At 46.2% G+C, this 21,838-nt stretch overlaps 1 gene segment (V, D, J or C); it reads right to left on the bottom strand.

Annotated features, from left to right (window-relative positions):
- Positions 1–3,724: 3,724 nt before the first annotated feature.
- On the bottom strand, positions 3,725–18,578 carry LOC139260392 (Ig heavy chain C region, membrane-bound form-like). The segment is given in 7 exon segments: positions 3,725–4,127; positions 4,269–4,396; positions 11,745–12,071; positions 12,590–12,898; positions 15,171–15,482; positions 17,164–17,463; positions 18,489–18,578. Coding segments are annotated over 6 exon segments (1,296 nt in total).
- Positions 18,579–21,838: the final 3,260 nt, after the last annotated feature.

Below are 21,838 nucleotides of genomic sequence, written 5' to 3'. Positions count from 1 at the left end.
TTCATGATTGAGACAAGGGGATTAAATGTAGTATCTCCAAATTTGCGGATGACACTAAGTTGGGTGGTAGTGTGAGCTGCGAGGAGGATGCTATGAGGCTGCAGAGTGACTTGGATAGGTTAGGTGAGTGGGCAAATGCATGGCAGATGAAGTATAATGTGGATAAATGTGAGGTTATCCACTTTGGTGGTAAAAACAGAGAGACAGACTATTATCTGAATGGTGACAGATTAGGAAAAGGGGAGGTGCAACGAGACCTGAGTGTCATGGTACATCAGTCATTGAAGGTTGGCATGCAGGTACAGTAGGCGGTTAAGAAAGCAAATGGCATGTTGGCCTTCATAGCAAGTGTATTTGTGTACAGGGGCAGGGAGGTGTTGCTACAGTTGTACAGGGCCTTGGTGAGGCCACACCTGGAGTATTGTGTACAGTTTTGGTCTCCTAACTTGAGGAAGGACATTCTTGCTATTGAGGGAGTGCAGCGAAGGTTCACCAGACTGATTCCCGGGATGGTGGCACTGACCTATCAAGAAAGACTGGATCAACTGGGCTTGTATTTACTGGAGTTCAGAAGAATGAGAGGGGACCTCATAGAAACATTTAAAACTCTGACGGGTTTAGACAGGTTAGATGCAGGAAGAATGTTCCCAATGTTGGGGAAGTCCAGAACCAGGGGTCACAGTCTAAGGATAAGGGGTAAACAATTTAGGACCGAGATGAGGAGAAACGTCTTCACCCAGAGAGTGGTGAACCTGTGGAATTCTCGACCACTGAAAGTTGTTGAGGCCAATTCACTAAATATATTTAAACAGGAGTTAGATGCAGTCCTTACTACTCGGGGGATCAAGGGTTATGGTGAGAAAGCATGAATGGGGTACTGAAGTTGCATGTTCAGCCATGAACTCATTGAATGGTGGTGCAGGCTCGAAGGGCCGAATGGCCTACTCCTGCACCTATTTTCTATGTTTCTATGTGTCTATGTATAGTACAAATGGAGCGATTGTCTGTGTGTTTCATAGGCCCCAGGCTTTGGGTATCATTCCCAGAGTTTGTGCCCCCCGGAGTGTCTGGGTCATATCTAATCCGTGCTATAGCTGCCCTTGGAGTGTGTGATGGGACAGTGTAGATGGAACTGTCCTCTCTGTATCTAACCCCCTGTACCTGCCCTGGGAGTGTTTGATGGGACAGTGTGGAGGGAGCTTTACTCTGTATCTAACCCGTGCTGTACCTGCCCTGGGAGTGTTTGATGGGACTGTGTGGAGGGAGCTTTACTCTGTATCTAACCCCGTGCTGTACCTGCCCTGGGAGTGTTTGATGGGACAGTGTAGAGGGCGCTTTACTCTGTATCTAACCCCCTGTACCTGCCCTGGGTGTGTTTGATGGGACAGTGTAGAGGGAGCTTTACTCTGTATCTAACCCCCTGTACCTGCCCTGGGAGTGTTTGATGGGACAGTGTAGAGGGAGCTTTACTCTGTATCTAACCCCGTGCTGCACCTGCCCTGGGAGTGTTTGATGGGACAGTGTAGATGGGACTGTCCTCTCTGTATCTAACCCCCTGTACCTGCCCTGGGAGTGTTTGATGGGACAGTCTGGAGGGAGCTTTAATCTGTATCTAACCCGTGCTGTACCTGCCCTGGGAGTGTTTGATGGGACAGTGTGGAGGGAGCTTTACTCTGTATCTAACCCCGTGCTGTACCTGCCCTGGGAGTGTTTGATGGGACAGTGTAGGAGCTTTACTCTGTATCTAACCCCCTGTACCTGCCCTGGGAGTGCTTGATGGAACAGTGTAGAGGGAGCTTTACTCTGTATCTAACCCCCTGTACCTGCCCTGGGAGTGTTTGATGGGACAGTGCAGAGGGAGCTTTACTCTGTATCTAACCCCCTGTACCTGCCCTAGGAGTGTTTGATGGGACAATGTAGAGGGAGCTTTACTCTGTATCTAACCCCGTGCTGTACCTGACCTGGGAGTATTTGATGGGACAGTGTAGATGGGACTGTCCTCTCTGTATCTAACCCCGTGTACCTGCCCTGGGAGTGTTTGATGGGACAGTGTGGAGGGAGCTTTAATCTGTATCTAACCCGTGCTGTACCTGCCCTGGGAGTGTTTGATGGGACAGTGTGGAGGGAGCTTTACTCTGTATCTAACCTCGTGCTGTACCTGCCCTGGGAGTGTTTGATGGGACAGTGCAGAGGGAGCTTTACTCTGTATCTAACCCCCTGTACCTGCCCTGGGAGTGTTTGATGGGACAGTGTAGAGGGAGCTTTACTCTGTATCTAACCCCCTGTACCTGCCCTGGGAGTGTTTGATGTGACAGTGTAGAGGGAGCTTTACTCTGTATCTAACCCCGTGCTGTACCTGCCCTGGGAGTGTTTGATGGGACAATGTAGAGGGAGCTTTACTCTGTATCTAACCCCGTGCTGTACCTGACCTGGGAGTGTTTGATGGGACAGTGTAGATGGGACTGTCCTCTCTGTATCTAACCCCGTGTACCTGCCTTGGGAGTGTTTGATGGGACAGTGTGGAGGGAGCTTTAATCTGTATCTAACCCGTGCTGTACCTGCCCTGGGAGTGTTTGATGGGACAGTGTGGAGGGAGCTTTACTCTGTATCTAACCTCGTGCTGCACCTGCCCTGGGAGTGTTTGATGGGACAGTGCAGAGGGAGCTTTACTCTGTATCTAACCCCCTGTAACTGCCCTGGGAGTGTTTGATGGGACAATGTAGAGGGAGCTTTACTCTGTATCTAACCCCGTGCTGTACCTGCCCTGGGAGTGTTTGATGTGACAGTGTAGAGGGAGCTTTACTCTGTATCTAACCCTGTGCTGTACCTGCCCTGGGAGTGTTTGATGGGACAGTGTAGAGGGAGCTTTACTCTGTATCTAACCCGTGCTATACCTGCTCTGGGAGTGTTTGATGGGACAGTGTAGGAGCTTTACTCTGTATCTAACCCCCTGTACATGCCCTGGGAGTGTTTGATGGGACAGTGTAGAGGGAGCTTTACTCTGTATCTAACCCGTGCTATACCTGCTCTGGGAGTGTTTGATGGGACAGTGTGGGAGCTTTACTCTGTATCTGACCCGTGCTGTACCTGCCCTGGGAGTGTTTGATGGGACAGTGTAGAGGGAGCTTTACTCTGTATCTAACCCCCTGTAACTGCCCTGGGAGTGTTTGATGGGACAATGTAGAGGGAGCTTTACTCTGTATCTAACCCCGTGCTGTACCTGCCCTGGGAGTGTTTGATGGGACAGTGTAGAGGGAGCTTTACTCTGTATCTAACCCCGTGCTGTACCTGCCCTGGGAGTGTTTGATGGGACAGTGTAGAGGGAGATTTACTCTGACACGTACTATACTCTATCAGACTGTGATGGATCAGAGTATTTCTCTTTAATATAACTTGGCACGTGAAGGTCCATAATATTAAAAGAGACCGCCTGGTCGGCCTGGTCTCCCTGCAGTCATTTCGCCTCTGGAGCATGACATAAAAGGCTGGGAAAATGTGTCGTTACACTGATCGGACACTAGGTGGCGCAGTGGCTCCTCCACCGAAAGGCCTTGGATTCCAACACAACTCAGACAGGACGGGTGAAGAGTAACTCTCAGGGAAATAAAACAAAGTGTGATAGGGAAATGGCACGGTATGAAGGAGCCTTGGAGAAAGGAACTCAGCAAAGTCCAATATATTCCATTTATCATTCCAGATTTATTAACAATTTCACAGAGAACAATTTACAGAGACGTTTTTAAAAAGTTAACACAAATTGAATATAACAAATGAGCGTCACATTGAGTCTGGAACACAGGCGGTCTGAGCTGCCAGCTATCTGTACAACTGCAACAGACACCAGGGAGAGAGAATCAGGGGCCCAACATAAAGGGAAGGGAATAATTGTCAATCATGATTGAGAAAAGTGACTTATTTACACGAGATATTCAAACAATTATGAAACTCCGAGATACATTTACATTATAGCCACGATTATCTCACACATTTCAACAGGGAGACGAAAAAACTGAAGGCAATTGACTCCGGGAATCACCAAGAGGATACAGTTTATTTTCAGGACACAGTGATGTAAATAACCAGATGAGCAAAATCCACGGCGGCCGAAATCCAGCCGATCACTTGACCTGTAAAAGAGGGATAAAAGATTAAAGCAGGGATTTAGTGGTTTGGGGAATTTATCTCAGGGTTTTTTTTATCAATGAAACGTTTAGAGATTTGTCAAACCGCTTCAGTCAGCTCGAAGCGAATGCATTGAATCTTCTCACCTTCACCAGAGTGACGGCAGCGCTGTAGAACATGCTCAGGAAAAACAGGATGATGAATGTGGAAGCGGTTGTCCAGATGTTGCCGCTCTGGTCCTCATACTCTTCATTCCAGATGTGATCTGAGGAATCTGCGGGGCCATAGAGGAGGAAATATATTCAGATCGCTTGCTAATCCAACATATCATATTATTATTATATATTGTCTTTTCTTTTCCTTAAGATATTAGTTTGTTCTCTAATTTAATGTACAATGTATGTCCTGTGTTAAGTTAATCACTCTCAGCAATCTATCTGTGTTCCTAATTCCACAGTCGCTCATCCTTTATGATCCTGCTATAGTCCGTGTTGGAACATATGACAGTTTTCCTTCAATGTCACACGCTGATTGATTTTGCATCAATGTCACAGGATCGACCATTCGGGAATAGTATGATGTAATATCGAGGGAGGTTTACTGAATGATATTGATTACTTTAACAATAGTTTTCCATAGCTAATTATTTGGAGATTGTCAAGGGGACAGGGTAAGACACCGGATGTGAGTTATAATCTTGATTAATTTGTGACGGTCAATGTTCGGAACATAATTAACTTGCATCAGTTTCCAAATAAGAACGTTGATTCAGTGTGTGTGCGGCATCAGAATAGAGGAATGTGAGATATTATATCAGAAATTATTTATTTAATACAATCGTTGGGAGACTGTTCAAAGGGTGCATTTTAATGCGATATTCGCCTATAGCCTGACGTATTTTGTGCACTTTAGTGTTTGCGTATATGTGTATGGCGATCTCTTGTTTTGGTTTTAGAAACATAGAAACATAGAAAATAGGTGCAGGAGCAGGCCATTCAGCCCTTCTAGCCTGCACCGCCATTCAATGAGTTCATGGCTGAACATGAAACTTCAGTACCCCCTTCCTGCTTTCTCGCCATAACCCTTGATCCCCCGAGTAGTAAGGACTTCGTCTAACTCCCTTTTGAATATATTTAGTGAATTGGCCTCAACTACTTTCTGTGGTAGAGAATTCCACAGGTTCACCACTCTCTGGGTGAAGAAGTTTCTCCTCATCTCGGTCCTAAATGGCTTACCCCTTATCCTCAGACTGTGACCCCTGGTTCTGGACTTCCCCAACATTGGGAACATTCTTTCTGCATCTAACCTGTCTAAACCCGTCAGAATTTTAAACGTTTCTATGAGGTCCCCTCTCATTCTTCTGAACTCCAGTGAATACAAGCCCAATTGATCCAATCTTTCTTGATAGGTCAGTCCCGCCATCCCGGGAATCAGTCTGGTGAACCTTCGCTGCACTCCCTCAATAGCAAGAATGTCCTTCCTCAAGTTAGGAGACCAAAACTGTACACAATACTCCAGGTGTGGCCTCACCAAGGCCCTGTACAACTGTAGCAACACCTCCCTGCCCCTGTATTCAAATCCCCTCGCTATGAAGGCCAACATGCCATTTGCTTTCTTAACCGCCTGCTGTACCTGCATGCCAACCTTCAATGACTGATGTACCATGACACCCAGGTCTCGTTGCACCTTCCCTTTTCCTAATCTGTCACCATTCAGATAATAGTCTGTCTCTCTGTTTTTACCACCAAAGTGGATAACCTCACATTTATCCACATTATACTTCATCTGCCATGCATTTGCCCACTCACCTAACCTATCCAAGTCACTCTGCAGCCTAATAGCATCCTCCTCGCAGCTCACACTGCCACCCAACTTAGTATCATCCGCAAATTTGGAGATACTGCATTTAATCCCCTCGTCTAAATCATTAATGTACAATGTAAACAGCTGGGGCCCCAGCACAGAACCTTGCGGCACTCCACTAGTCACTGCCTGCCATTCTGAAAAGTACCCGTTTACTCCTACTCTTTGCTTCCTGTCTGACAACCAGTTCTCAATCCACGTCAGCACACTACCCCCAATCCCATGTGCTTTAACTTTGCACATTAATCTCTTGTGTGGGACCTTGTCGAAAGCCTTCTGAAAGTCCAAATATACCACATCAACTGGTTCTCCTTTGTCCACTTTACTGGAAACATCCTCAAAAAATTCCAGAAGATTTGTCAAGCATGATTTCCCTTTCACAAATCCATGCTGACTTGGACCTATCATGTCACCATTTTCCAGATGCACTGCTATGACATCCTTAATAATTGATTCCATCATTTTACCCACTACTGAGGTCAGGCTGACCGGTCTATAATTCCCTGTTTTCTCTCTCCCTCCTTTTTTAAAAAGTGGGGTTACATTGGCTACCCTCCACTCCATAGGAACTGATCCAGAGTCAATGGAATGTTGGAAAATGACTGTCAATGCATCCGCTATTTCCAAGGCCACCTCCTTAAGTACTCTAGGATGCAGGCCATCAGGCCCTGGGGATTTATCTGCCTTCAATCCCATCAATTTCCCCAACACAATTTCCCGACTAATAAAGATTTCCCTCAGTTCCTCTTCCTTACTAGACCCTCTGACCCCTTTTATATCCGGAAGGTTGTTTGTATCCTCCTTAGTGAATACCGAACCAAAGTACTTGTTCAATTGATCCGCCATTTCTTTGTTCCCCGTTATGACTTCCCCTGATTCTGACTGCAGGGGACCTACGTTTGTCTTCACCAACCTTTTTCTCTTTACATACCTATAGAAACTTTTGCAATCCGCCTTAATGTTCCCTGCAAGCTTCTTCTCGTACTCCATTTTCCCTGTCCTAATCAAACCCTTTGTCCTCCTCTGCTGAGTTCTAAATTTCTCCCAGTCCCCAGGTTCGCTGCTATTTCTGGCCAATTTGTATGCCACTTCCTTGGCTTTAATACTATCCCTGATTTCCCTAGATAGCCACGGTTGAGCCACCTTCCCCTTTTTATTTTTACGCCAGACAGGAATGTACAATTGTTGTACTTCATCCATGCGGTCTCTAAATGTCTGCCATTGCCCATCCACAGTCAACCCCCTAAGTATCATTCGCCAATCTATCCTAGCCAATTCTCGCCTCATACCTTCAAAGTTACCCTTCTTTAAGTTCTGGACCATGGTCTCTGAATTTACTGTTTCATTCTCCATCCTAATGCAGAATTCCACCATATTATGGTCACTCTTCCCCAAGGGGCCTCGCACAATGAGATTGCTAATTAATCCTCTCTCATTACACAACACCCAGTCCAAGATGGCCTCCCCCCTAGTTGGTTCCTCAACATATTGGTCTAGAAAACCATCCCTTATGCACTCCAGGAAATCCTCCTCCACCGTATTGCTTCCAGTTTGGCTAGCCCAATCTATGTGCATATTAAAGTCACCCATTATAACTGCTACACCTTTATTGCATGCACCCCTAATTTCCTGTTTGATGCCCTCCCCAACATCCCTATTACTGTTTGGAGGTCTGTACACAACTCCTACTAACGTTTTTTGCCCTTTGGTGTTCTGCAGCTCTACCCATATAGATTCCACATCATCCAAGCTAATGTCTTTCCTAACTATTGCATTAATCTCCTCTTTAACCAGCAATGCTACCCCACCTCCTTTTCCTTTTATTCTATCCTTCCTGAATGTTGAATACCCCTGAATGTTGAGTTCCCAGCCCTGATCATCCTGGAGCCACGTCTCCGTAATCCCAATCACATCATATTTGTTAACATCTATTTGCACAATTAATTCATCCACCTTATTGCGGATACTCCTTGCATTAAGACACAAAGCCTTCAGGCTTGTTTTATTAACACCCTTTGTCCTTTTAGAATTTTGCTGTACAGTGGCCCTTTTTGTTCTTTGCCTTGGGTTTCTCTGCCCTACACTTTTCCTCATCTCCTTTCTGTCTTTTGCTTTTGGCTCCTTTTTGTTTCCCTCTGTCTCCCTGCATTGGTTCCCATCCCCCTGCCATATTAGTTTAAATCCTCCCCAACAGCACTAGCAAACACTCCCCCGAGGACATTGGTTCCAGTCCTGCCCAGGTGCAGACCGTCCGGTTTGTACTGGTCCCACCTCCCCCAGAACCGGTCCCAATGCCCCAGGAATTTGAATCCCTCCCTGCTGCACCACTGCTCAAGCCACGTATTCATCTGCGCTATCCTGCGATTCCTACTCTGACTATCACGTGGCACTGGTAGCAATCCCGAGATTACTACTTTTGAGGTCCTACTTTTTAATTTAGCTCCTAGCTCCTTAAATTCGTTTCGTAGGACCTCATCCCTTTTTTTGCCTATGTCGTTGGTACCAATGTGCACCACGACAACTGGCTGTTCTCCCTCCCATTTCAGAATGTCCTGCACCCGCTCCGAGACATCCTTGACCCTTGCACCAGGGAGGCAACATACCATCCTGGAGTCTCGGTTGCGGCCGCAGAAACGCCTATCTATTCCCCTCACAATTGAATCCCCTATCACTATCGCTCTCCCACTCTTTTTCTTGCCCTCCTGTGCAGCAGAGCCAGCCACGGTGCCATGAACTTGGCTGCTGCTGCCCTCCCCTGATGAGTCATTCCCCTCAACAGTACCCAAAGCGGTGTATCTGTTTTGCAGGGGGATGACCGCAGGGGACCCCTGCACTACCTTCCTTGCTCTACTCTTCCTGTTGGTCTTCCATTCCCTATCTGGCTGTGGACCCTTTCCCTGTGGTAAGACCAACTCACTACACGTGATACTCACGTCATTCTCAGCATCGTGGATGCTCCAGAGTGAATCCACCTTCAGCTCCAATTCCGTAACGCGGACCGTCAGGAGCTGGAGGCGGATACACTTCCCGCACACGTAGTCGTCAGGGACACCGGAAGTGTCCCCGAGTTCCCACATGGTACAGGAGGAGCATAACACCCGACCGAGCTCTCCTGCCATGTCTTAACCCTTAGATACACTTAAACTGGTAATAACAATGTTAAAAGTTACTGACCAATATAAGAAGAAAAAGAAAAACTACTCACCAATCACCAGCCAATCACTTACCCCCTAGGCTGTGACGTCACCTTTGTTTTTTTGCCTTCTCCCTGTAGCTGCACCGGTACGCCTCTCGCCGACCCCGGACTCGCGCTGCTCCGAGCTCCCGCCTCCTCGACTGACTGCCCGACTCCCGCTGGCCTTTATAGGCCTCTCGCCGACCCCGGACTCGCGCTGCTCCGAGCTCCCGCCTCCTCGACTGACTGCCCGACTCCCGCTGGCCTTTATAGGCCTCTCGCCGACCCCGGACTCGCGCTGCTCCGAGCTCCCGCCTCCTCGACTGACTGCTCCGAGCTCCCGCTGGCCTTTATAGGCCTCTCGCCGACCCCGGACTCGCGCTGCTCCGAGCTCCCGCCTCCTCGACTGACTGCTCCGAGCTCCCGCTGGCCTTTATAGGCCTCTCGCCGACCCCGGACTCGCGCTGCTCCGAGCTCCCGCCTCCTCGACTGACTGCTCCGAGCTCCCGCTGGCCTTTATAGGCCTCTCACCGACCCCGGACTCGCGCTGCTCCGAGCTCCCGCCTCCTCGACTGACTGCTCCGAGCTCCCGCTGGCCTTTATAGGCCTCTCACCGACCCCGGTTTGTGTATGTTTACGTGTAAGTCTTTGTGTGTTCCCATCTCTCTGGCTTCAACTTTAGGAGGAGGCGGGAGCTCGGAGGTACAGTTTTGTCTGTGTTTGTGTGTTGATGTATTAATGGAATGTTGATATGTGGGGTTATGTGTGTTAATGTGTGATTCTATGTATCTATATTTATGTGTGTGTGTGTTTTTGTAAGTTTGTGTATGTTTACGTGTAAGTCTTTGTGTGTTTATATGTAATTTTGTGTATTTATGTTTAAATGTGTGTGTTTTGTGTAAGTACGTTCATGCGTGTGTTTTAATGCATGTGTGTATGGTTATGTGTAAGTGTTGTGTATGTTTAGGGGTAAACATGTGTGTGTTTATGTGTAACTGTGTGTGTTCGCATGTAAATGTGTGTGTGTGTTATGCGTTAGTGGGTTTGTGTTGATTTGTGTGTTTATGCAACTAAGTGTGTGTGTGTGTGATAATGCGTGTGTTTGTGTATGTTTTGTGTAAGGGTGTATGTGTATATTTTTGCTGTCGTTCAAACTTTCAGAGAGTACTAATAACTGGTTCTGACAATGAAGGTGTGTATTATATTCTGGGTATGTGTAATATCCTGTGTCAGTGTGTCAATGTGTGTGTTTATGTGTAAGTCTCTGTGTGTTTATGTGTAAGTGTGAACTTTTACACGCATTCTTCCCCGCTCTGTGTTCAGTGTGAGACGCCATGTGAAGTCAGCCGACGGAATGCAACAATTCAACCATGGGCCTCTCTCTCTCTGGTGGGGCAGTGGGAGGTACAGTGGGTAAACAATTAGCCTTTGCCCTCACTGTGCTGTGGCAGTGGGAGGGAGAGTAAGTAAGCAATTGACTGTTCCCATCTCTCTGGTGGGAGAGTGGGAGGTACAGGGGGTTAACAATTGACCTTTCCCCTCTCTCTGGTGGGGCAGTGGGGAGTACAGGGGGTTAACAATTGACCTTTCCCCTCTCTCTGGTGGGAGAGTGGGGAGTACAGGGGGTTAACAATTGACCTTTCCCCTTTCCCTGGTGGGGCAGTGGGGAGTACAGGGGGCTAACAATTGACCTTTCCCCCCTCTCTGGTGGGAGAGTGGGGAGTACAGGGGGTTAACAATTGACCTTTTCCCTCTCTCTGGTGGGGCAGTGGGGAGTACAGAGAGTTAACAATTGACCTTTCCCCTCTCTCTGGTGGGAGAGTGGGGAATACAGGGGGTTAACAATTGACCTTTCCCCTCTCTCTGGTGGGAGAGTGGGGAGTACAGAGGGTTAACAATTGACCTTTCCCCTCTCTCTGGTGGGAGAGTGGGGAGTACAGGGGGTTAACAATTGACCTTTCCCCTCTCTCTGGTGGGAGAGTGGGGAGTACAGGGGGTTAACAATTGACCTTTCCCCTCTCTCTGGTGGGAGAGTGGGGAGTACAGGGGGTTAACAATTGATCTTTCCCCTCTCTCTGGTGAGGTACAGTTCGTGTTCGTGTGTGACCCTCATTTCAGATCCCAGAGGGTGCGACGCTGCCAAATAAAACTGGCCCCAAATCTGAAGGGATGAGCAACACGGGAAACAAGGACACCGAGATCTAAATGTCCTGCATTTGTTTGTCGGAAAATGGAACTTTGCAGGTTCTCCCAGTGGGACGGAAGTTGCTGAAATTACTTTGAGGAACCCTGTCATGAAAGAGCCTCACTCTGCCTCCAACCTGTGGTGTATCTGAGCTGGGAGCACTGGCTGTACAAGCTTTGGGCCCAAGTCCGACAAATATTCTGCTTCAGATTAACAGCCCGCTCCTTGGCAAAAATGGGAAACAAAATTACTTGAGCGGCTGTGTGTGTAATTCACGATTGGAAGAAAAGGCCTTTATTGGTTTTTATTTAAGAACTGAAATGCAATGGAGAAATTCTCATTGACAAGAATTGACGGTGTCCATCAGAACAAGAGAAATGTTCACAAAACTGGGTTTACCGCTGGATTTATTGACCGTTCTGTTGGTGATCTTTAAGGGAATGGCTTCATGTCCCACCACACAGGAGTAAGAAGCACCGCTGGCCCACTCCTCGGCTGCAATGGATAACAGGCTGTACGTGAAGAAAGAGCTGCTGTTCTCCGCCATCACCTCGGTGTTCTTGTAGTTGCCCGAATTCACCGGCTTGCCATTGGCGGTCCACTTGACGAAGATCTCTCGGGGGGAGAAAGCTCTCACTAAGCAGGTGAGGGTGACCAACCTCTGAGCGGAGACTTCTTCTGCCGAGGGCAGGAGGACAGACACGGCCGGTTCCCGCGGATCTTTAGCTGCAGAACAATTACAATAAAGGTCAATAAACTGGTGACGTCCAGAGACAATGAAACCGGCGGTTAAATGTGAGAGAAATGTGCTTTGCGCTGAATTTTAAAGGATTCCCCTTTTCGCCTCCCTGGTCTGTCCAGTTTTTCAGCCCAGAACAGAGTGGGATCTAATCCTTCTCTCTGGGAGCTTGAAGAGTTGTACTGGGAAATTACATAGAAATCACGGCTAAGAAACAGGCCATTCGGCCAACTGATCTAGACCATCTTTTATGCTCCAGACCAGCGTCCTCCCACCTTACTTCATCTAAACCACATAAAATAGCCTTCTATTTCTTTCTCCCTCCTGCACTTATCTAGCTTCCCCTTAAATACATCATCTCATGTCCCACAGTGTTTAATTCGTGGGATTAGCATTTGAATTATCAGAGTAATCTACTAAAACACTTATGAGAACGAATTGGCCCATGCACAAGCACCGGGAATAGTTACAGCCTCTCACTTGTTACAACAATCACGCTGCTCACCCGTTTCCTTGCGGATGGAACCTCTGATAGGAGTCGGCATATCCCGATGGCTCACCAGGCAGTCAAACACATCCCCACTCAGCCAGTCTTGTGTCGAGATGTCTAACTTGCTGATCACACTGTCGGGAGCCTCTCCCGGTTGGCTGGCAATCCCTGATTGCAAATTCTTCTTTTCGTGTATCCAGGTCACGGTGACTCCATAAGGAGCATTAGACACGATGCAGGTTAAGGTCACTGTCGCCTCCAGTAAGACCTGTTCTAGGGACGGCTGCGGAAGAGTGATTTTTGGATCGTTGCACGAGGAATCATCTGTGAAGCAGAAATGAAAGTCAAGCAAAGCTTCAGCTTCAGAATCAGGATTAATTCTGCTTTAATTCCCTCAAGGTGAATAAATCACCTTTGAGATATTAACCTCTCGCTGTTGCTTAAACACCATCGTTATTGGAAGGACAGAGAATTGGCACCGGTCCGGGAGACTCTAACATTTCCTGTGTATTTGCACCCAGAGCCACCAGTGATCGGCTGTGAAGTAAATACCCGGCATAAGACATTGAATTAAGTTGGGTGCAATTGTGTTACGCACTGAATAGCGCTCGTCCCGAAAATCCTTGCTCCTTTACGCCAACCTATCGATCCTTCTGCCCGAACGCATTTCCACTCAGTATAATGGGAACACCCCCAGGGTCAAGAGCTCTACATGGAAATTACACTGGTTCAAAATGAATGTCAAATCAAATCCAGGATTTTAGGTGCAACTGGAAACAAAGTTAATTTTCTGGTGTCTTGTGATTTTGGGGCGATGAAAATGTGCAGGAACCAGTCACAGGCCCCGGCAGAGTAGAAGTGAAAGATCGGGAGAATGGAATTTCAGGGGTCTTTTGTGGTGGGAAATAATTTGCTACACCGGTGTGAAGTAGTTTTTAAAAAAAATTCTGTCATTAGTGAGCTTTTCTCATGTCTGGTGAGAGAGTCAGGAGGAAATATAATCGCAGGGCAGTAATAGCAACATAGGAACAAGAGGAGGCCATTCAGCCCATCGAGCCTGTTCCGCCATTCAGTTAGATCATGGCTGATATACACCTCAACACCATCTACCGCCTTGGTTCTGTAACCCTTTACACCCTGGCCTAACAAAGTTCTATCAATCTCAGTTTGTATATTTTCACTTGACCTCTAGCCTCAACAGCTTTTGGAGGGAGAGAGTTCCAGATGTACACTACTCTTTGTGTGAAATAATCCTTCCTGACATCACCTCTGAACGGTTCACCTCTACTTTTAAGGTTCTGTCCCTTGTTCTGAACTCCTGCACCAGAGGAAATATTTTCTCTCTATCTACCACATCAGTTCCACTTATCAACTTAAACACCTCAATTAGATCATCTCTTCACATTCTACACTCAAAGGAATACAAACCTATTCTGTGCAACCTGTCCTCATAATGTAAACATTTTAGCCCGGTATGATTCGGGTCAATTTGTGTTGCACCCACTCTAAAGCCAGTTTATCCATCCTGCGATGTGGTGCTCAGAACTGGACTGTGTATTCTAAATAGGCAGATCATAAAATCAGAGAAACTAACAGCATGTAAAGAGGCCATTTTGGCCCATCCTGTCCGCGCCGCCCGACCAAGAGCAACCCAGCCGAATCGCACTTTCCAGCTCTTGGTCTGTAGCCCTGTAGGTTAATTACATATCCAAGTATTTTTTAATGTGGTGAGGGGTTCTGCCTCTACCACCCTTTCAGGCAGTGAGTTCCAGACCCCCACCACCTTCTGGATAAAGACATTTCCCCCTCATATCTCCTCTAAACCTTGCCCAATGACTTTAAATCTGTGTCCCCTGGTTGTTGACCACCCTGCCAAGGGAAACAGGTCCTTCCTCTCCACTCTATCCAGACCCCTCATAATCTTATACACCTCAATCAGGTCTCCCCTCAGCCTCCTCTGTTCGAAAGAAAATAGACCCAGACTATCCAATCTTTCCTCATAGCCAAAATTCTCCAGTCCAGGCAACATCCCCGTAAATCTCCCCTGCACCCATTCCAATGCAATTCCATCTTTCCTGTAACGTGGTGATCAGAAATACACGTGGTACTCCAGCTGAGGCCTAACCAGTGTTTTATACAGTTCAAGCATAAGCTCCTTGCTATTGTATTCCATGCCTCGACTAATAAAGGCAAGTATTCCGTCTGCCTTCTGAACCCACTTATCTAGCTGGCGTGCTACCTTTAGGGATCTGTGGACATGCACTCCCAGGTCCCTTTGTTCATCTACACCCTTTCTAGCCATTTCTAGCAGTGGCCCTGACAGAGTAAAGGGTTGGAGACACCGACTGTCGCTCTGAATATGCTCAGGCAACTCAGGATAAAGCTGAACCTAAGGGCAAGCACAGGGCAACCTTTGGCAAAGTGATGGAGTCATGAACCCTGAGGAATCCTCAGTCAGGACTTACACCGAAAGGAAAAACAAACTGTGTGATTGGAAATGAGAAATAGTTCTGTGCTTTTTACTCATTCCGATAAAAGCCCTGACTGAGATCAGCGCTCAGAATGAGCCGGAACTTCACGGGGCTGTGTCTCTTACCCGGAGATCTGGTGATGTTTCGGCTTTGGATGAATTCTTGATGAGAGACCTGGCAGGTATAGACCGAGTGGGCGAACCATTCCCCGGCGGGGAATGTCAGCCGACTGGTCGCCGAGAAGTTCCCGTTCACCTCATAGACGGGAGAGGTGACGAAGTCCGAATGCACAAGTTGTCCATTCTTCAGCCAATTCACGGTCAGTGACTTTGGCCGGAAATCGATGATTGAACACACGGCAGTTACAGATCTGCTGCTGGTGATTTCTTCCCTGGAACTCAGGGTAAGGATAACAGTTGGATGATGTACCACACGATCTGCAAGAAAATACATTTTATTGGGATTATTTGTGACAATCCAAACAATTAAGAACTGCAAAGCGGTTTTTAACATTTAATCTACAACACCGCAACAGGCCATTCGGCCCAACAGACCTATGTTTATGTTCCACATGCACCTCCTCTCTCCCTACTGCCTACCCCCTATCAACATAACCTTATATCCCTTTCTCCCTCGTGGGCTTATCTAGATTCCCCTGAAATGCATATATGCTATTCGCCTCGTATTCCTTGCGGAAGGGAGTTCCATATTCTACCAATTCCCTGGGTGCAGAACTTTCTCCTGAATTCACTATTGGATTTATTCGTGCATATCTTATATTTATGGCCCCAATATCGGCCTCCTGCTCAAGCAGAAATATTTTATCCACGACTAACCTTTCAAATCCCTTCAAAATTTTAACGACCTCTATTTAATCACCCCTCAGACTTCCCTTTTCCAGAGAAAATTGGCCCACCCGGGTCAACAATTCTTGATAGTTACAATCTTTCAGTTCTGGTGTCGTCCTTGTTCCTCTGTATCATTCTTATAACATAGAAACCAGCACTATGCACATTACAGTTGATATGATCTGGAGCTTAGAGCAGTATACAGTACTCTATATGTGATATGGAGATCAGAACTGTGCATAGTACTCTAAGTGTGATATGGAAACCAGCACTATGCACAGTGCTCGAATTGTGATTTGGAGACCGGAACTGTGCACAGTGAGGTGTGTTATGGAGACCAGACCTGTACGCAGCACTCTTAATATGTTATGGAGAACTTAACTGTGTACAGTACTCTAAATATGATGTGGAAACCAGACCTGTACACAGCACTCTTAGTGTGATATGAAGACCAGAGCTGTGCACGTTATCTAAGTGTGAGATGGAGACCAGAACTGTGCACATGACTCTCAGTGTGAGATGGAGAACAGAACTGTGCACATGACTCTAAGTGTGAGATGGAGAACAGAACTGTGCACATGACTCTCAGTGTGAGATGGAGACCAGAACTGTGCACATGACTCTAAGTGTGAGATGGAGAACAGAACTGTGCACATGACTCTAAGTGTGAGATGGAGAACAGAACTGTGCACATGACTCTAAGTGTGAGATGGAGACCAGAACTGTGCACATGACTCTAAGTGTGAGATGGAGAACAGAACTGTGCACATGACTCTAAGTGTGAGATGGAGACCAGAACTGTGCACATGAATCTAAGTGTGAGATGGAGACCAGAACTGTGCACATGACTCTCAGTGTGAGATGGAGAACAGAACTGTGCACATGACTCTAAGTGTGAGATGGAGAACAGAACTGTGCACATGACTCTAAGTGTGAGATGGAGACCAGAGCTGTTCACATGACTCTAAGTGTGATATGGAGAACAGAACTGTGCACATGACTCTAAGTGTGAGATGGAGAACAGAACTGTGCACATGACTCTCAGTGTGAGATGGAGAACAGAACTGTGCACATGACTCTAAGTGTGAGATGGAGAACAGAACTGTGCACATGACTCTCAGTGTGAGATGGAGAACAGAACTGTGCACATGACTCTCAGTGTGAGATGGAGAACAGAACTGTGCACATGACTCTCAGTCTGGTCTAACCAAGCTTGTATAGAACTTCTCTGCTTTTCACAGTTTACCTCCCTGTATCCCACAACACTCACCTGGCATTTTTACGTCCCAGACCGACCCACCTCGTCGAACCTCGCAATATATTGCGCTGCTCCCCACCGCTGACTCGGTGATGGTTAACTGGCTGCTCAGGGTGTAGGCTCCCTTCTTGTTGAGCACTGACGGGTAGATCTTCAATCCAGTGTCGATCGGCTCTTTTTCTTTCCTCCAGGAAAGGCTGGTGATTTCCGGGGAATAGTCCATCGCCAAGCAGCCGTAGGTGACGGGGCCGCCAGTGTTGGGCTGTTCACAGGAGGAGAGCAGGGCGTAGAGTTTGGGAGGAGATGGTGTTGCTGGGAAAGATTGGCCAATTGGATAAGTTAGACTCTGTAATCAGTGCTTATAAAATAACCAAACAACTCGAAATTTCACTGCAGAGTAAACTAACTCCATCATTTGCCCATCAAACCCGACATCAACATTTGAGTTTCTCGGAGTTATGAGACCCGACGTGAAGCCTCCACGTAACTCCAGTCTTGTACCTAAGGAAATTCACGAGTCTTAAAGGGGCATTCTGTCCATCAGGCCCCTTTGTACCGAGTGAATGCTGGGATATTGTATCGTGGACTTCTTCCTGCTATTATGGAACTCTCCCCTCAATCCACAACCATGTTTACAGTAGATTATTTCACATTATGTCCTCTGAGCTCCTCCCTACATCCTTTTGCTATCAGAATCTTATTAGCAGCACGGAATCAGGCCATTCCATGATATTAAAGTGAAGTCAACTCTCCATTTTAAGATGCTGTTTAAACTAACCTCTTGGACCAAGTTTTTGGTCAACTGCCAGAATCACCGCTGACCATACTAAAGAAAATTGATATCTCCTTATGTGGTCTGATGTCACATTTTACCTCCTTAAGCTCGTATGAATCGTCTTGGGACGTTTCACTCTGTTAAAGGCGCTAAATAAATGCAAGTGTTGTTTTCGGGGATGCGCTTGATTGAATAGCGGTGGGGGGAATTATCCTAATCACACAACTTCTACAGTAAGATCTACCAGTTGTATTAACTTTTTTTAAATCCCAGCATGTTTATAAAGCATGACCCAGACGGATAAAATAATACAACTTTACAGCACGGAAGGAGGCTATTCGGCCTATCACACCTCTGAAAGATCTCTCCACCAATCCCGTTCACCTTCCAATTCCCAATCTTCTTCTCAAACGTTCAATTTTATGAAGCTATTATGGATTCTGCATGCAGCCCTCTTTCTGATAGGACAACCCATGCCCGAACAGGCCCTGTGTAGAATAGTACAATAATACCCTCTCCCTTCATTCTATTGCTGCTGATTTTCAATCTGCCATTAACTCACCAACTCACCGACCTGGGAAATATGTTTCCCGAATCCCTTCATAGAACCCTTCATCGTTCCAAAACCCCTCCATCAGACCTCATCTAAATCTTCTTTGTTCCCAGGACAATAAAGGACGTTCCAATAAATGGTTGAAGTCTCCTTTAAAATGTGAATTGAATAATTCAGCGCTCAGATTTGAACCGAGAACTTTTGCACAGCCTGATATCTCGGATTCAAGCTTTAACTCAATCGGGATTGATTCGGGTCCATCTCTTTCCTGCTCAGAATTGGAGGAAGTGCGATGCAGTGTGACGTGTGCTCTATCCCCTGCTACTGATTGGATGTCTCCCGACCTTCCTCCTCCCACTCACTCAATTCAATAATCGGAATGAAGTCCGATTCCCAAAGCCGGTTATATGGAACGATGCTCTTTAAATGCTCCATTTTATTTTACAAATCACTTTCCAAGCTCCCGCCGTGAGAACAGGCACTGCTTTCTGGGTCGTTACAGTCACTTTTTGTTGTTGTTCGGACTGAACATAATCTAAACATCGGGGCAGGTTTCTTCTCTAAATACCGAATATTGACAATCCTTAAACACTATAAATCGATTGGTTCTCAGCCGGGTCTGTGCTCGGAAGGACAAAGAGTAACTAACGTGGATACTGCTGATATGGGGAACTCTCGCTTCTGGTTTGTGCGGATAACTCAAACACCTGTGGTTTATTGGTCAGGTATTGAAATCTCGGTCTACACCGTGAAGTTACAGAGAGGGTCGATGATGGTGTTGCAATAGATGTTGTACATATAGATGTTCAAATGGCATTTTATAAAGTATCTCTTAAAATACTTATTTGGGAACTAGAAGCACATGGGACTAAAGGGATGGAGGGAACTTGGGGATGTCACTGGCCGCGGGAAAAGAGGCACCGCCGAGTGGGGAACGGATGTTTTTCTGACGGGAGAGAAGTGGGGTCGCACATTGGTCGGTATGAGGACCATTGCTTTTCCTGTTTTATATATAAATTACCTGGACTTGTTTATAGGGAATACAGTTTCCAAGTTCACGGATGATGCAAACTTGGCAACGTGGGAACGTGTGAGCAGGATAGCAGCGGACTTCCGGAGTACATCGACAGACTGGTGAAATGGCCAGACACATGGCAGATACAATTTAATGTAGACAAGTGTGAAGTGATCCACTTTTGGAGGAACAACACGGAGAGGCAATATAATCTAACAGGCACTAATTTGAGGGGGTGCCAGAGCAGAGGGTCCTGGGGGTACACATTCACAGCTCTTTGAAGGTGGCAGGGCAAGTTGATAAGGCGGTTAAGAAATGGTATGCGTTATTGCCATTATAAAAGGGGCCTTGAATACAGAAACAGGAAGTTATGCTAAACCTTTACAAATCACTGGTTAGACATCAGATGCAGTAGTGTATACAATTCTGACCACCACAATTTACAAAGGATGACAAGGCCCCAGGATGATACCAAGGATCAGAGACTTGAGTTATATGGAAAGATTAGAAAAGCTGGAATTGTGCATTAAAGCAGTGAAAATTAAGGGAAGGCCTAATAGAGGTATTCAAACTTGTGTGAGGTTTTGTCAAAGCAAGTCAGGAGAAACGGTTTCCTCTGGTGAATACGTCGTTAACTAAAGGCCACAGATTTAAAATAATTGGCAAAAGAACTGGAGGGAAAATGAGGGCTCTGCACTGTCCCATCAAACACTCCCAGGGCAGGTATCTCCGGTTAGATACAGAGTAAAGCTCTCTCTACACTGTCCCATCACACTGACCCAGGGCAGGTACAGCACGGGTTAGATACAGAGTAAAGCTCCCTTTACACTGTCCCATCAAACACTCCCAGGGCAGGTACAGGGGGTTAGATACAGAGTAAAGCTCTCTCTACACTGTCCCATCACACTGACCCAGGGCAGGTACAGCACGCGTAAAATACAGAGTAAAGCTCTCTCTACACTGTCCCATCAAACACTCCCAGGGCAGGTACAGCACGGGTTTAGATACAGAGTAAAGCCCCCTCTACACTGTCCCCATCAAACACTCCCAGGGCAGGTACAGGGGGTTAGATACAGAGTAAAGCTCCCTCTACACTGTCCCATCAAACACTCCCAGGGCAGGTACAGCATGGGTTAGATACAGAGTAAAGCTCCCTCTACACTGTCCCATCAGGCACTCCCGGGGCAGGTACAGCACGGGTTAGAAACTGATTAAAACTCCTTCTACAGTCTAACAGAAGTGTTTTTGAACTGCTGCTTCTAAATGTCACGAAATGCGTTATTGGTCCCATTTCTGAGGTGTCTCCTCAAACTTAATCTGAAACTGTCACATTTCTCACAGATACAAGCTTCTCAAATACATGAGTCGAATTTTACTCCATGAAATACAAGAGGACAAACCGGAAGGTTTACAACCCGTCAGGAGGGCTCCTGATTCTCACACAGTGAGCAGGCACACAGAAACAGAACAGGCACAATCGTGCTCTCAGCAGATAGATCGGTTCAATCTCTCACTTTCAATGAAGCTGATTTACAATTGATCTCTTGTCAATTTCCGACATCTCAAAACTGCACGTTTTTAAAACTAAACTGATATTAATTGTAAAAACGTTCTTCTACTTGCAATCATTTCTCCCGCCCTCTCTACAATCTTACACATCCTGAAAAGATTATATCGAAATAATTTACATTTCTGGGTAATTTGCTGCATGTAATCGGGACTCCCTGTCAGAGCAGGAAGTTAACAAACCAGGAAACAGTTACATTGAAAACCGATTACCCACTGGTTCAATATAATTTCATAATTAAATATAACCTGTAAAACACGAAATTAATCCATTAAAATCTGCGGCGACATCTTATCTATCTGAACACAGCTGAGTAAGACAGGTATTGTTTACTAAATTAATGTTCGGCATAATTTAAAATTCTCTCCTATCCTAGAGATTTTGCAGTAACTGTAATCCTGTCCAGTATACAACGCAATTGTGGGAGATCATTAATGGTTAATGAGTTCACACTGATATTATACTCTAAGGTAATATTGATGTTAGCTGATGTAATACTGCATTATAATAACATTATTTAATATTCATTTTAATCCTGTTTCTGCTTGGTAACGTGTGAAATATTAGCGTTTCGTTTAAATTAATATGGCACTTATCAATGTTAAAATATTAAGAATCAAATTATTAGATAAAGACATTCAGACTAATTTATTATGCTTACTTGAATCAAATCGCATTTGAATAAGTTAAAATGGTCACGAGCTTCCAAAACATTCCCGCTCTCTATCTACACACTTGTAAACTCTGTATGTTTCTGAACTGTCTGATACAACATAA

Source organism: Pristiophorus japonicus, chromosome 3 (assembly GCF_044704955.1).
Source record: "Pristiophorus japonicus isolate sPriJap1 chromosome 3, sPriJap1.hap1, whole genome shotgun sequence".
Classification (NCBI taxonomy): Eukaryota; Metazoa; Chordata; class Chondrichthyes; family Pristiophoridae; genus Pristiophorus; species Pristiophorus japonicus.
The sequence above is the reverse complement of the archived record's forward strand: the minus strand, read 5'-3'. Positions and strand labels throughout refer to the sequence as shown.